The sequence below is a fragment of the Photinus pyralis genome, unplaced genomic scaffold (genome assembly GCF_008802855.1).
Source record: "Photinus pyralis isolate 1611_PpyrPB1 unplaced genomic scaffold, Ppyr1.3 Ppyr1.4_LG5, whole genome shotgun sequence".
Classification (NCBI taxonomy): Eukaryota; Metazoa; Arthropoda; class Insecta; order Coleoptera; family Lampyridae; genus Photinus; species Photinus pyralis.
The window spans coordinates 19,915,837-19,932,972 of NW_022170596.1; the positions used below are offsets into that span (position 1 = coordinate 19,915,837).

The following is a 17,136-nucleotide window of genomic DNA, read 5'->3' on the forward strand; positions in this document are numbered from 1 at the left end:
ACTACTGGGATTATCGTAATATAGTTACGATTTAGATACAAATGCTTATTAAAACTGTAAAGTAACTAACTTCATTGCAAATTACAAGGGTAATTGGATATAACAGGATTATAGAATCGGATAATTGTTTGAATTTCCAAGGGTATAGACTAGAATTCAATATTTTAACTTTAATTCTAAGTTGGACATGGTTGAAAATATCGACATATTTTAATTGGCACTAATCGTATTAAAACTTTAATAAATGGCAGGACGTGGCCTATGAAAGTAACTAATTTTAAAAATTAAATTTAAGGCTTGTTTAATGTTTAGGTATTTGGAAGATCAATTACAAAAAAATGTTTCTAGATTAAATGCAAAAAGATCGTGTACCTACTATACGACTTTGAAAATTATGATCGTAATGAAGTCTCAAATCTGAATTAAGAAATTAGCACCAAAATCGTCGATATACCTAATTTGCTTTCCCTACAAATTGGAGAACGTGAAAAACTCGCTTTCGGGCGAATCTACCCGCTTCCTTCGTGAAATCTTTGTGTTTAAGGCCTGCTAGCAATAAAGGTCTTTTTATGACCAGAGTACGAACATAAATAACTATTATCTGACCTTCAATAAAAGTCGGCAGTTAATGAACAACAATAATATTTATTGATAGTAAAGACTTAAAGACACGGTGCCATTCAATTCATAATATTTAATGAAGTGATAATTAATACTGAGCTCATCAAAATATGATTTTTTCTTTCCCTTTAGTCGTCTACTTTTAATGGCCATTTTATGAATATAGTTTTGTATTCTGGTGGATTTCTGTGTAGTGCTTAATATAGGGTTGATTTTGTAAAGAGGGGCAGGTGCTTTTTTGTGATGCTGGGGATAGGGGTACAATCATCTCAGCAATAAATTACATCTGACGCTCTCCCGGTTTGAAATTTTGAAGACACCTGCGGTAACGGTGACAGGTGAAATTTAAAACTCAACCTTTTATTTGACAAGTCCACTTTGGATCATTACTCAAAAAAAGCCTGTATTTACATTGTTATACTAAACCTTTGTAAATGCCAGTTAGACAAAACATGGGCGCACAGTTTCCTGGGAAAACTGAAATCGTGTTACGTTTAGATTGAATGCAAACAAGACGTCGTACTTTCATATGCATATTATCACACCAGTGGGACGTGCGCCTCCTGTGTTTGAAGTGGGAATCACCACAGCGTAAACACAAGGGCAAAAAGCGTGAAGATGCCTGTTAGTTAATAGGCTTGAGCCCTGCCGAATCTAATAAAGTGTTTCAATTTTGGGAATAATAAAAATAATAATTAACCACAACCCACCGCAAAGAAAAAGCGGCATTAATTATATTTCTTTCGGTTACCCGCCCTCTAATTGTGTGCAGGTTTTACACTCGCCTTTGAGTTATTTTTGAAAAACAACAATAATTAGTTTCAGAAGCGACACTCGCAACGAAAAGCGTGGAGAATTATGAACGCTTTTTCGTACAGAAAACAGCCGTCATTAATCAATTATCTCTTCGAAACGTAATTATCCATAATTTCATTCTCTCATGGGATGAGAGAGTTTGATGTAATAAATCGTACACTAATCGGATAAAAAACTTCTTTAACACCTCTTAGGAATTTTCATGAGATTTTATCTTTGGATTCTCGTCACATTTTAGCACGCATTCGACGTCCGAGTTTAATTTGAAAAGTGCGCACTCCAAAATTCACATCTTGGAACAAGTAAATCAAGAAGCGACTGGCGCCAGATATGTACACAAACTTAATGGTTCCAATTAAATAAAAAAATCGCCCACGATATTAACGTTAACGGCGATATTAGTAATCGAAATAATTGATCGAAAACCGTATCCATAACTTGGGCGTGCAATTAATACATAAAAATGGAGGAAAAATTAATTGAAGAGGTGTACGTTATGTTTTAATTAAATAACACTTGGACTTGGTTTGCAACCGCATCTGGTATTTTGTGAAGATCCAATAATAGAAAACGTAGCAAACACGAGGATGATCCACTAAGTGCAATATTAATTAATGTAATTGGGCTTTTTGCTCGTTCCAACCTTTTACGGTTTGTATATATTTACGAGCGCTTTTTCCTAATGTAACACTTATTAGAGAAAAAACCGAACTAATCTGAGAAAGGGGCACCATTAAACACGGCTAATAGGGGTACAATTAGAACAAAAGCTTCGCTGTTCTTTGTTTTAATTCGTTTAGTGCGGTCTACAGCTGTCCAAAGCTCCTTCTTTCCGAAAGCCTCTTCATTTTTTTCTTCTATTTGTTCCGTCCCACACGTCTCGATTACCGTTAGGGGAAATTTTTCGGGAACAATGGGAAAAAGCTTAAACTCGATATAAATTCGCTTTTGACGCCCAAATCAACCCTTATCAATAAAAATCTACTTATACGTCATACGTTCTCAATTTTGGTACAAGCGAGTCAGTTTTATTACATTTTTTATATGGAAATAACTTGAAAATAATGAAAATAAAATTACGGAAGGGGGAACGCGATAAAGACGCAATTGAAATCAGTTTAACGTTGTCGATTCGCAGCGAGTTAATTTCAACAAAAACAAATTTATATTTAATTCCGGCCGTACCAGCGGATGATAATGATGAAATATTTGAACATCGCGCATTATTCGGTTAGGACCGCTGCAATTATAAACGTTTTCAACTCGAAGTCTATCCAGCTTAAGCTGATCTTGGGTAATCCGTAAAACGGAAGAATACCTCTTTAAAATGTGAAATAAAATATTCAAAGCGGGAACCGGGAGTACTATCTCATGTAAATTTGATTATCCACATGGCGTACATGAAATTTCGAAGTTACTCTCGGCTTATTCTTTCCCAGCTGCAAATCCATTTGTTTTCTCCGAGAATTGAAATGCGTAAATGGAAGGTTATGAAATCTTTAGCACCTCTTGTGTATAGTAAATGCAGAAGAATGTCCTGTTTCTGTTACGAGTATTATCCCTCGCGTTCGTGCAACGGTGGCGTTTATTCGTCTTGAAAAATAGACCACGTTAGCATTAATATATACACGATCTTACTTTCAAATTGAAACCACCTCTCTACCTTTTTGTTTTTCTTGTTAAGTACAGTGTAATGGAATTATCTGTATAAATTGAACTTGCTTGTAATTCAGTAGAACAGCTCAGAGAGCGAAAACCTGACGAACACGTATTTTGGAATTGTTACCTATAATCAAAAGAACTGGAAGAGGAAGGAGGTCCATGTGGTTAAAGGGAAGTGCTGTTTGGTTAACATACCTCCTTCTGTACTTGGTTTTAATTACATTTAGTTGAGAAAAGGCACGTTCACATAGATATTGACTCAAAAAGTTCTTAAGGAGGGCATATTTACTTACAATTTTTGTTTTTAACAGATACCATGAGCTGAAAAATTTCATCGTTTTTAATCAGATGTCACTGCCAAGTGTAATAACTTCTAATTCAGCTTCCGCTTTATTAAATGAATCAATGGGCTTCCATCAACAAACCTCGTTGTGAAATATCGATATATCGATATCGACTTTTTTATAAAAATAGAGAGATAGTGCGGGGGTTATAGGTTTCAACCTTGCATTTTGTGATAACTTTATGAAACTTACAGAGGATGTTCTAGACACCCTAAGGTTCAATTTCAGCTATGCCGCCACCCCCGCAACACCGGACGGCACTTGCTATAGCGGGTTTCTTAAGTGCAAGGTAGCATTTCAATACCCGCCCATAAAATGGGTCAAAAATGTATAATCCAGGGTTTGTTTTGTACTTTCTTACATCTAGGAAGGTTGAAGGGAAGTGTCAAATACCCAGGGAGAATTTATGTAGGGTATTTTACGGGATTTGCGGGACTGAGGAATTTGTCGACCAAAGGGACGACTCTGTTTACTTTGTTAATGAAACTGATAACGGCGAATTATTTTTTAAATAATTGTTCCTTCGTTAAAAAGTACTATGATTTTTGAGGCACTTTAGAAGACTTTTTGTGCTTTACAAGTTAGGTTTTTTTAAGTTCTAAGTTAGGCCGAAGGTACTTTTTTGTTAAATATTGTGATAATTAGCGATTTATTTTAATACAGACGTTAACCGCACAGAATTGCTTATTTGCCAATTTATTTACAGTTTTGCGAGATCCCGCAAATTCCGGCATTCCCTACTAGAAACCAATTTCGAAAGAAAATTCAAAGGGCTGTAACCCTGGCTGTAACTTTTGAACTAGTACAGCCCAATCTAGGAACTGTTTGAAATTATGGATTATACAGGCCACATTCTATAAGAAAAATTTTTTTCCGGGTCGATCTGAGACAATTTTTTTTGAGGGCCTCAAAAAAAGGCAGTGTATAACCTTCCTTTTTTACCCAAAATCGACTGCACCAAAATTTCTCGGGAAAACACTTTTTCTTATTAATTTTGGTGCGTAGAATCCAAAACAATTCGTACTTTTTCGATCAGGACTTCTCAATCAAAAGTTATGGACTAGAAACCAATTTCGAAAGAAAATTCAAAGGGCTGTAACTTTTGAACTAGTAGCCCAATCTTGGAACTGTTTGAAATTATGGATTCTACAGGCCACATTCTATAAGAAAAATTTTTTTCCGGGTCGATCTGAGACAATTTTTTTTGAGGGCCTCAAAAAAAGGCAGTGTATAACCTTCCTTTTTTACCAAAAATCGACTGCACCAAAATTTCTCGGGAAAACACTTTTTCTTATTAATTTTGGTGCGTAGAATCCAAAACAATTCGTACTTTTTCGATCAGACTTCTCAATAAAAAGTTATAGACTAGAAACTAGGGAATGCAATACCGGGATTGCGGGATCCCGAAATACCGGGATCCCGCAGCATTTTTGCGAGATTAATCCCGCACATAAATGGAGCGGGATCCCGCGGGATTTGCGGGACTGAGGAATTTGTCGACCAAGGGGACGACTCTGTTTACTTTGTTAATGAAACTGATAACGGCGAATTATTTTTTAAATAATTGTTAAAATTTTTTCGTTAAAAATGTACTATGATTTTTGAGGCACTTTAGAAGACTTTTTGTGCTTTACAGGTAAGGTTTTTTTGAGTTCTAAGTTAGACCGAAGGTACTTTTTTGTTAAATATTGTGATAATTAGCGATTAATTTTAATACAGAAGTTAACCGCACATAATTGCTTATTTGCCAATTTATTTAAAGTTTTGCGAGATCCCGCAATTGAATGTATAGTCTCACTTGCAAAATTGATCGAAAAAGGATTTGTGTCAGATCAACTCCTTGTGAATCTGAAAAACTCAAAAGATCTTGGTTCCGCTGTAATGAATTGTAAACTGAAAGTAGGATTGGCAACAGTAATTTTAGTGATGATTTGTGCTTTTTTAATTAACCCAAGTTTAAAGTTACTGATGAACCATCTCTAAATTGTACAAAATTAGGGATTGTTCAGCTTTGATTATGGTTGACACATAAATCAATTACTTCAAGTCGTTTTTTGTAATAAAAATTAACGTCAGTGAGTCTAGAGCAAATTACCCGTAATTGCCAATCATTAACGTAAATAAAGTAATTACACGTTAGCTAACAGCTCCTTCAGGTATTTTAAACAAGCTTCATGGACGTCGAGAAAAATGTGCAGGTACCTATTCGGACAACGGTACGATTCATTTTTGGACAGAAGTATTTTCTTATACAAGAACTACATTCCGGGTTTTGTTAATCAATATTCGTCTCTCATTAACAAAGACAAAGGACTTGGGTTTTTATAATTTAATTTCGCAGAAGGCGTCCGTAATTTTAGATGCGTCTGACATTTATTAGACTATAAAAATGGGCGACCTTTTTTATGAATATTGTCAAATTAACATTTTGCCATCTCAAGATGGCATAAATTCCTAAGCCGCTTCAAAATTGAATTTAATTAATAAAATTATTCGAGGTACTCTTCGAATATAATATTCGTAGCGTGTACATTATTATTCATCAATTAATAATTGAGGTAACTTTCCTGAAGTAATGAACAATAATTTTACTATATTGGAACGTAACGTGGGGACGACATCAAAATACCAAAACGATGCTATTTATCTTTAGTTGGTCTAGTGCCCCGAGGTTCGAATTTCCATGTTTCGGAAATTCGAAAACTTCGTATGTTAAACGCTCTACAGTTCGATATTATATAAGGTTCCGTAAACTTAGTTCGTTCAAGTGTATTAAGTTCTGCAAACACCTACAAATTGCTATCCCTGATTAATGTCGTGTTAAACTCCAAACTTATAATCGATTATTAAAAATGGCATTATTTTATACGCAGCTGGAATTCGAAGCCATTATTTTTAGTATTGTGTATGCAAAAATGACTCTTTAATATACATCAGAAACGAAAAAGAATAGATCATTTTTTGATCCTCATAGGTGACAAATCGGAAAATAAAGTTCATTGCAGGCAGTTAAAAAAACAACATCAAGGTACTGGGTGAGAATGGCAACAGCAAAATACTTCAAGACCAGATGGAATCACTTTGATTCCATGGAAGTTAGGGAGATCTTTGGTATGAGATCTGACGTGTGCTGATACGCTGGCTAAATCCCACATACATTAATTTAACATCACGAAAGGCTGGAGAGGCAGCGCGAATTCGAGAAAATGATACAAAATTGATGTATCAGATTTCAGACACTGTTTTTGGTCCTTGGAGAGCCGCTGTCAAACAGTTTATTAGTGAAATTGGCGTCAAAATTGGTGGTATTACTAATGAAACAAGATCCACCTGAATAAAATTAGATCCCATAACTGTTGCATGTAACTAATTCTGGCATTCGGTGTCACGCAATAATCGTCAATTGGAAATACTTTTAACACACAAAATAGAGCAAATAGTTTTTTTACAGTTGGGTATGGGGAACTGTCGTCACTTCTCCAACCATAATTTATTTCTATTTTTAGTTATTTGCCAACCTTTCGCAATCATAATTCGGGAAACTATTTTTTTGTTAATGTTTCTAATTGCCATTCCGTGTTTGTTTATCCACATCCCTCCTTTCCCGACCTGTGAACCTTTCAAGAGGATGATAAAGCGACATTGATGTATAACCGAGAGCCGAACAGTTGTAGCATTTTAAATACATGCTTAACGTCTTTAAAAGAATGGGAGGCTACCTTCATCAACATCAATATTTCTTCTACCTACCTGCAGGACGCAACCCAAATATTTACACTTGGCCGGTACATCTTAATTTTTTTTTTTTGAAATTTAAATTGATTTTGTGTCATACCTCAAATTCAACAGGTAAAAAATAGAATGTAACGTTTTATGGACTCGAAAATTTACACTACATGTTAAATAGTAATCTTTCGGCATCCAACGAAATACAATAGGCCCGTTCCCAATATCCCGCTGTCTAGAAGAATAAAAAACGTTATGACAAGCGTATTTAAGATTCTTCCTAAAGAAACGAGAGGAAAAAGTCTAACATGTCTGTCTGTTTATTTATATTTAATGACCACCGGTATTTATTTATTGTTGACTTGTATTTACAATAAGTATACGTGGGTGTGTGGTCCCTTTTAGTCGCGTTGCCTTTGAATCATATGCAGTTTACTTGTTTTTATTGAAACGGTTTTCAATAAATTTAAAGTAATTATCGTCCGTCCGCCAAAAGAAACTAATTAATGTGACGAGGTAAAACAAAAACCGCTCATACGCGTAACAAATGATTTAGTACAGGTGTTTCACGAAGCGAAATAAGAGAGGAATTCTCCAAGGAAATCTCCCCGTTGTCAGTGAGTGAAAACCTGTACAAATTTCCGGTAATTGCTGCTTTTCCTTTTGTAATAATACAATATAAGCGATGTTACGCGAAGGCGTCTTCCCTTTTACATCAGTACAATATATACCTACGGTTCTCTTAAAAATATGGATTTCATTCACGAAAGGTTTTCTTTGTATTTATTTATTAACCTATTTTTCACACGAAGAGATGAACGTAAATTAATTATAGAATTCCCTTTTTTACGGTACTGTGCTTTTCCCACGAAATTTATCCTGCGGAATGTAACAGATGATACTGAAAATCCTTCCCTGTCAGATTCGGTTCATTAAAATTCCCTTTTCTTTCGTGCTTATTCTTCTGAAAGCGTTTTTTTACCTAGACACCTAAGTAAAGTAAACTTATAATGTTACAGTCACTAGCACCTAATATTTTCGTCCGCATTAAACTCATTTTAAAAAACATTTTTATCGCTAATTTAGGATTTCAAATCAGATTCTTCTCAACCGTATAATAATTATTTACTTTACTCGATTTTAATGTTGACTGCTAAACCGTCCTGATACATGTAGGGATTTCAAACGTTTCAAAAATCGCATTATTCTGGAATCATAGATTAGGCAGGACATTGGAAATGGACATGACTCCTGGCTCGAGTTCTGGTCCTAGAAGCGAATCATGTAACAATTAGTTAACACGTCAAATCTTATACCTATGCTATGGACGCCGCTCACCGCCGAGCCCAGCCAGAATTTCAAACCTAAAATCTTCAAATTTATAAAGTGCGTAGTAAGTCCCCGTCTTCATAAAGAACTGAAATTTTGAATGGAAAGCAGGATTTGATTCATTTATTGCTTAGGACCTTCGGGCGGTTGGTTGCAAGCACGTATTTTGTTGGCATGAGAGGGTTGGCCATTTTAATTGTACTTTTCAAAAAAGCATTAATACATTTGTAAACTAAGTATATAGCCTTTTTCTGCATGAAGCGAGTTTATTGATTTTATTTCTGACGGGGAAACAACCATCTCGCTGATGTGAGCTGTCATCAAAGCTAAACCTGCCAGTCTCTGATCTCCGATTCTGTTCCTCAGGTTACAGGACTGGAGAATTCACAAAAATTCTTAGCGATTTCTTGATATTAGGGAAGACCAGACACATCAGAGTTGCTTTCGTTAATAAAATGTTGACCTAGTTGTTGAATAAAGGGACAGGGGTAACATTCACGACCCCTAACTTTACTAACTTTAGAGATCCTCAGTAAATATTGCAGACATTTCCAATTCTTTTTTGAGAATTACAATTGAAAAAAACTGGGAACAATTGGAAGGAACAATTTTCGCATTTTGACTAGTACAGCAACCGTAATAAATTATACATAGGTGTAAAATGCAGTCTTTCTAAAATAAAAGATTATTTGCGAAACAGGATTGTCACAAGGATGCTACTTATTTATTCATTTTCTGCTATTAGTGGAGTCAATGAAGCCTAAAAATGGTCCAAACTTCTCACCAACAGTTCCGATTTTGATAATTTTTTTTGAAAAATGCGTTTTTTAGTATTATTCCAAATCAGAAACCTCTCAATTTCAGGAAATAATGTTTTATACTCTAAATAAATATAAATTTTTTTATTGTTTAAACATTATATAAGTAAAACATTACGTCTTGAAAATAAATTAGGTATGAGAGTTTCCCTAATACTAATAGTACTACTTGAGCTATTCCGCTGGCCTGTGTAATGATCCGTTTGTCCAGTTTTTTTTTTTGATAATGCAGATTTGAACACAACAACTAGGGCAGGTGCAGGAACTCTCCATAATCTAGGAAGACTGAGTATTCTTAGCTCGGCGATTACAAATAGCTTTAAAAAAAAGACATTGGTGAGATAAGAGAAATAAGAGTTGAACTTTGGATGTTTATGAAGCAAGTTAAATTTTAAATTTCTTTCTTTTCTGTACATATAATTAAATCAATAGATTTAAATATTTAATGCATTATAAAAAGGATATTGCTGTGGCCCCACGTTGGGCGCCAATTATAAATGATGCAGGAAAAGACCGTAACAAAACACCTAAACAAACCTACTAGCTAAACCTTTATGCTCTCGGAACAAAACTTCTCCCCAGCACAGAGGAGGAATTCGACTCTTTTCTCAGTTAAACTACTAACTTCTACCATATAGTGGGTTGGACCAAATATTTAAATTCAGCTGGTTTAAACATTATAAAGAAAACATTAGAAAATAAATTAATGAGAGAGTACTACTTGAGCTATAATGACAGTTTTTTTTTTTGATAATGCAGATTTGAAACAACAACTAGGGCAGGTGCAGGAACTCTCCATAATCTAGGAAGACTGAGTATTCTTAGCTCGGCGATTACAAATAGCTTTAAAAAAAAGACATTGGTGAGATAAGAGAAATAAGAGTTGAACTTTGGATGTTTATGAAGCAAGTTAAATTTTAAATTTCTTTCTTTTCTGTACATATAATTAAATCAATAGATTTAAATATTTAATGCATTATAAAAAGGATATTGCTGTGGCCCCACGTTGGGCGCCAATTATAAATGATGTGTGCACCGGTCCGTAGGCCAAAAAGACCGTACACAAAACACCTAAACAAACCTAGCTAGCTCAAACCGAAATAAATTTCGGAACAAAACTCAAAACAGCTCAGACTGGCAACAATACTCTTATTACTTAAACTTCAACTACCAACTTCAAAACTTCAAACTTAAGCTCCAAAGTCTTAAACTTCCTGATTTCCAAAACTTCCACCAAACTTAATCCGCTCTGAACTTGGCAAAAAGCTGAATAACCTTTTCAAAGAAACGTAGTTCTGCGTTGAACGTGGCAAAAAGCCGAATCAAAGCTTCAAAGAAACGTAGTTCTGCGTTAACTGTGGCAAAAAGCCCTTCCTCTTCTCCGTCCGTTCTATTTAAGGTGGAAACCCTTCTTCCAAAATTACAAATTAAAATAGCCAATGATAGGCAGTTGACAACTGAAAATTTCCCCCCTAACGTACGTTAAACTAGAGGTAGAAAATTATTTTTATAATCAATTTTTAACCGACATTAGGAGATAACACAAAACTTAAAAAACTAGGAAAAATAAAATTTTCTTTCTTTTAAATACAATGAAAAGGCGATAAATAACATCCACCTGTCAATTAAATTAAGCGTTTACAATGATAACAGAATAAAAGCGATTTAAAATTCTCAGAAATCTACAATAAATAAAATTAAAGATGAGATTAAAATGTAAACAAATACAAACCTTGACCTCTTTCTCGTAACAATAATTTCGATTGAAGTACTTAACCAACGACACAAAACAAAAATTTAGATTATGAAAATTAAATACATAGAAAATAGGAAACCGCCCTTGTCCATCCTATAGTTATGAATCCCAAAATTTCGTCCTGCCAGACGAAATATCACAGCAATATATATTGTTTAAACAATATAGCTACTTATCTCCTCCCTCTGTAAGTCTTGTGATTTTAAATAATAATTTTAAAAAATCAGTTGAAAAATCATCAATATTGGCATAAAAAAGTAAGTTGATTAAGAAAAATAAAATCGAATGAGCATAAAGTATCGGGGATAATCCATGAGTTTTTGGGGCATATTTTTCAAAAAATAAAATTCGCAATTCAAGCATTTTTCGTCCGCCCGTCAGTATGAGGGTAGAGATTAAGCACAATAAAGTTTTAGAAAGCTGGTTTATGTCTCGAATGAATGAATGAATTAATTAATTAGGGCAACAAGTTTTTTTTCGCTAATCAGTTCGGGGTGCCCAAATTTGACTAAAATTCGTCGGGAAATTGGATTAATGTACAGGAACCAGATTTTGTAGTCTTCCTGTGATACTCCTTTTTTGGTCAAATTGGCAGGGCAAAATCTTCAATTTGATCAGGGAAACTGCAAAAGCAAAACATATTGCTTTTATGCACAGGAGCTAAATTTAGCGCACTTTCTGTCCTACTTTCTTTTTGGTTAAGTTGGTAGAGCAAAATCTTCATTTATTCAATAATTTCGACGCGTATACTGTAAATGGCATTGGCTTGTTGCAGAATTTGGGTAATTTTGTTGAGAATGCAGCAAAAAGTGCTACCACACAGAGTTGGACTGGGTCACTGGGTCACTGGGTCAACTGGGTCATCTGGGTCACTAAATTAAACTGGGTCACTGGGTCGCTGGGTCACGTCATACTCTTTTCAGTTAGACCCAGTGACCCAGTTGACCCAGTGACCCAGTTTGACCCAGTGACCCAAACCCAGTTTGACCCAGTGACCCAGTTTGACCCAGTGACCCAGTTTGACCCAGTGACCCAGTTTGACCCAGCGACGCAATTTCGCCCGGGGACCCAATTCGACCCAGTCACCTAGTTTGATTGAATAACGCAGTTAAGTCAGTGCCCTCGGTTCAAGTGTACAGATTATGCAATAAATGAAATGCTGGTTTGTTGAAAATAATACTCGATTGCTTGACAACTGCCATTTCTGTGATGTTTGCTTTAATACTGCCGTAAAAAACTTTCCATGTCCCGAATTGTATTAGAATAATGTTATTTCTTTGCTTTAGGGCTTACCAGTTTGCTTACAGGTGTTCATTCACATTTAATTTTTTTCTACTAGTAGCTTAATCCAAATAAATCTTTTCTCTAAATACTTTCATTGACTACTTGACTACAAACTATAAACAAATGCATTTGATTTTTTTAGGTATTAGTTCTCTTGAATGAAATTGGGCTACGTGCTTGTTGCCGAATATTATTGAGGAAGTTTTTTTTTAAATTAAAAGTTACTTGAAATTGTTTTGGATGATACCTAACAATAATTTAATTACTGGGTCACCGGGTCAAGACGGGTCACTGAGTAAAGCTGGGTCATGGGTCACTGGGTCAATGGGTCAAGCTGGGTCACCGGGTCAAACTGGGTCACCGGGTCAAGCTGGGTCACCGGGTCAAGCTGGGTCACTGGGTCAAACTGGGTCAAGCTGGGTCACCGGGTCAAGCTGGGTCACCGGGTCACCGGGTCACTGGGTCACCGGGTCACTGGGTCACCGGGTCACTGGGTCAGTAAACTAACTGGGTCACCGGGTCACTGGGTCACTCTATGCTTGACCCAGTCCAACTCTGCTACCACAATAGGTAGGGCAAGACACTACTGCGCTATCGTCGTCCGAACATGTGCGTGTACTTTTTAGTTTATTGTTTTGAAAATATATTTCATAATACAATTCAAAAACTTAATCCCCAACTCGATCCCAAAGCCATTCTTACGCTCGTTCTTTTACGTTAGGAATTACATTGATGATTCACTATTACTTTATCGCTATGTGCAATTTGATTTTTACTAAAAATTTTAAAAAATTCTCCGTAAATGAAAAAATTGGAAGTGCTTCCTGACGCAATTATGGTATACAAAAATTAAAATAAAGAAAGAAGCTATAGGCGCCACTAATTTTTAACTTTTCGGTGAGGGACCCTGGCTTAAAATCACAAAAAAGGGGATCCAAAGGGATTTCCATTATTCTCAACTTTTTACTAGTTCTGACAACATCAAGACTAAATTAAAAGAAATTCAGGATGAAGACAGATGAAAGTCATTTAGGATTGAAGTACTCGTGTGAAACACAAGATAGTGTAAGGGCTCCTTAGACTTGTTTATACCTTTTCGAAGTCAAAGTACTAACGATACACAATTGTCGAGACCTTAGTGCCGACAGCGACCGTACTAACGTCATTCAGAGATTTTCATTTAACCCCTGACATTTGTGGGATCGAACATTCAAACTGCAGCGTTATAGAGATATCCCAATACTTTCTCTATGCGGAAATGTGTCTTATTTGGGACATGTCGATGTCAAAATGGCCGCAAGTATAGTGAAATTAAAAAACGGTGAAGTGTTAAATTGTAAAGCAATCAGTGTTAAATGTGTTCAACTATTTGTCTATCAGTAACAGAATAGTAATTCTAATTTCTTGAATTTTGAAATACCAAATAATTTTAGTGTTGATACAGTCTCGTCCAAGTTATATAATTTGGAAGAACTATGCATTCAAGCAGAATGGGGAACTTCCTTTTTGATTTGAGATCTCATGTCGCATTCAAAAGCACTCCGCACCACCCCTTGGTAATTTAATTAATTGAGCATTGTTTCATTAAAAAAAAATGTGGCGAGTCGGTATTTAACTAAAAAAAGGTGGTACGGTAATTTAAAACACGACGAAGTTCCCGCTAGCAACGGCTTTTCACTTGTAGAAAGCCGACTATAAAAATCAGATGCGATTTTACGTTTGTGTATATGTGATATTTTTCCCTTGCAAAATTAACGAGCTTTTCCACTTTTGGGAATAAGAATAAGATGCAAAGTTATAACTCCTAGTGGAACTAACATTATTCATCAAGTTTTAAACTAACTTTTAGAGCTGTGTCTTCGAGCAAAAACGGTTACGATCCAAGTAAACAGGGTAGAATGATAATTCTTTTGTTTGCGTGTTTGTTGCGGAACTTTATTCATTAACGTTGTCTTTTTTTCTTTCAGTTAATGGGGGTTGGTCGCAGTGGTCGGCGTGGGCCGACTGTCGCTGTCCAGGTTCCGCTTTGGCGACGGGGCAGAAAAGAACTCGGACGTGCACAAATCCGGCCCCTCACAATGGTGGGCAGCAGTGCCAAGGGGTTAGCGTGCAGAGGACAAAGGACTGTCAAACTTGTCCCCAAGGTAAGTCTCGGCAGGATTTTTTCTATTTACACGCTAACCCGCTTTACTAATTCACGCATACGTTAATGTAGAAGAACTGGTAGTGGATACGACTTACGAATTTGACGACTTCGAGTCGTCCTATGGTAAGGATGGCGCCCTTAAAAGGGGTGCATTCGGTGTTATTAAACTGATGTGTAGTGTTCATTCATTTAGCCGAACCCGCACGCTGGTCTGCATGGTCCGAGTGGTCAGATTGCAGTTCAGATTGCATGCGAACCAGGCGGCGTCAGTGTATCACTGTTTCCGGTCAGCAACGTAAGCAATGCAACGGTCGGGAGACCCAAACAACACCCTGCTCGTCAGAACGATGCCCCTCGACGCAACTGGCGGGAATTAGAGAAGGTAACGTTTTTTCCTAAATTGATTACACCGAAACCGCCCCTTTTTCAGCTGGTTAATTTATGACGGGAAACCCGCCCGTTCTAATCAGAATCAAACAAAAGACGTCTTCGCCTTAAATGTCACGAAGTATAGCCTTAAACGTTTGAAAGAACTCCGCCGAGTAGAACAATTCAACCCTTAGTGTAGCGTAGTAGGGTAAAATGTCTCATGAGAATTTCTATAAACTAGCGAACGTGGAGATGGCGTTCCGGTTGAATAATTTGGGAAACAAATAGAGTAATAGAGAGTGCGTTGCAGCGTCACTAATTTAAATGATTTCCATAACTGAGTAGCCTGATATGCGGAAGTGCTATTATATCTGAATCAATATAGAGGTATTTAACAGCAGTTCTCATGTCGGTATGGTTATGATGGGTTAAGTCCTCGACCACGTTGGATATAATTCCGGATTATCGCTGACATTTGGCAGCCGGTTATGACGCCTAGAAATGTTAATATTGACCGTCAACCTTTTCTCTAATCCCCAGACCAAATCCTAAATCGCACTTTGCAGGAATTCTCAATTTGAAAGCGATCGCTCGACTATTAATATGTGCCGTCGGTATTATTGGCGAAAAACTTTATGTTCCGTTAAATGAGAGTCGATACCAACAAATTTGAAATTCCTCTAGATTTCAAATGCAAAGGTGCAATTAAATAATCGCCCTATGCCTCTGTGCTTTGGGAGGCTTTAACTTATCTTGTCTTCTGTTCATGGTTACATAAATTAGTTGTGTTGGAAATTAGAATTTACACCACTCTGCGGTTAGTTAGTCTCTAAATAAACTAATGCGTTTGCCGAATTCAGGGGCAAATCCTATCGTGCACGCTTAAGGGATTTCATTTTTAATTAGCATTAATGGATGAATAACGTATCAAACGTAATTGTACGACACCGTTGCCAACTAAACAGTTATTACTACACAGATTAATTTACGTGTGTGATCAATGAGCACATGTTGCCGAATAGATATTACTAATTAGCATTAGTTCGCCCCAATTTTGAAATCGCCTGTGTTTATATCTTAATTGAACTTTAGCGATTGAATTAAAAAAAAAATGAAACTTTCCAGCATGTATTTCGATTTGATACCTTAGATCTCTCTACTAAAAGTTTCTGGAAAAGTGTCTATTGAAAGCAATGGGTCGATGGAAAGACAATTTCAACTCCTAAGACCAGATCAGATCACCAAAATGGCAAATGCTTGCAAAAAGTATTTCTTCATAAATATAATATTTCTATTTACACAGTTTTAATGGCGGGAATATACTGCTAGAAAAACGTTTTTGATATTTAGTTCTTGCTATATAGGGTGGCGAAACGAAGTTTGATATGATATTGCGTTTATCCCCGCTACAAGCGGCTTTAAAATCTTAAACAGTACCATACTCCGTATAACACATGGAATAAAAGCTCTTGAGAATGCCTATTTATCTCTATAAATAAATTGATATTCGGAGTAACCGTTTTTAAGATATGGGCATCATTACATTTGTAACTACTCTTAATTTGTACCAAAATTATTAATAAATCCAGCCAGAAAATTATCTGGAGTGCACTCAAAAAGCATAAACAAAATCAGCAAAGCTTTTGGGATACCACCCGTCAGAAAAGGTGTAGTGCAAAAACGTAAAATAAATCAACTTGATTTCTTCCGGTACCCGATACGGCAATTTAAAATAATAATATAATAATAATTTAAAATAAAATCAGCTTCCTAGCTGAAACCAAAAATCGCGCTTTTGGAAAAGTGTCTTCAAAAAATGGTACCTAAGGATAGGGGGAAAATGTTTCTCACGAAATTTTCCGATGTAGAATATTCAATAAAAAGTATAGGTTTCTATTTCAAAAAGTTACGTTGCCTTACGCTTAATCCTCAAGGCACAGTACGCGATAATATGCATACTATCATCAAATGAGCCCTTGCATATAAAAAATTTGTTATCGGAATTAGTTACCGGAAGCGGTGAAAACGGCGAGATGGCGAGAATTTTTCCGTTGCTCAGGCGCCACCAGAAGGAAAAAAACCCTCTTTTTGGCCAGGTTGATTCAGGAAAAAAACGTCCACACTCAGACAGAGACGACAGTAATTCCAGTAGTCAGGAGAGCTCAGACAAACGGCGGCTAGTGGCTACGGTGCTACGAATCTAAAAGCAAAAGCAAAACACACGGCACAAGCAGCCAAACCCCAGTGCATTAGTGGTATCTATGG

General features: G+C 36.2%; 1 protein-coding gene across 1 annotated transcript in view; it reads left to right on the forward strand.

Annotated features, from left to right (window-relative positions):
• LOC116171287 (netrin receptor UNC5C-like) overlaps positions 1–17,136 on the forward strand; it is an 83,365-nt gene that overhangs the window by 19,780 nt on the left and 46,449 nt on the right. Inside the window, exons 2-4 of the mRNA XM_031488044.1 lie at positions 14,324–14,500; positions 14,572–14,625; positions 14,681–14,884. Of these exons, the coding sequence (XP_031343904.1) occupies positions 14,324–14,500; positions 14,572–14,625; positions 14,681–14,884 (435 nt within the window). The remainder of the gene's footprint in view (positions 1–14,323; positions 14,501–14,571; positions 14,626–14,680; positions 14,885–17,136) is intronic.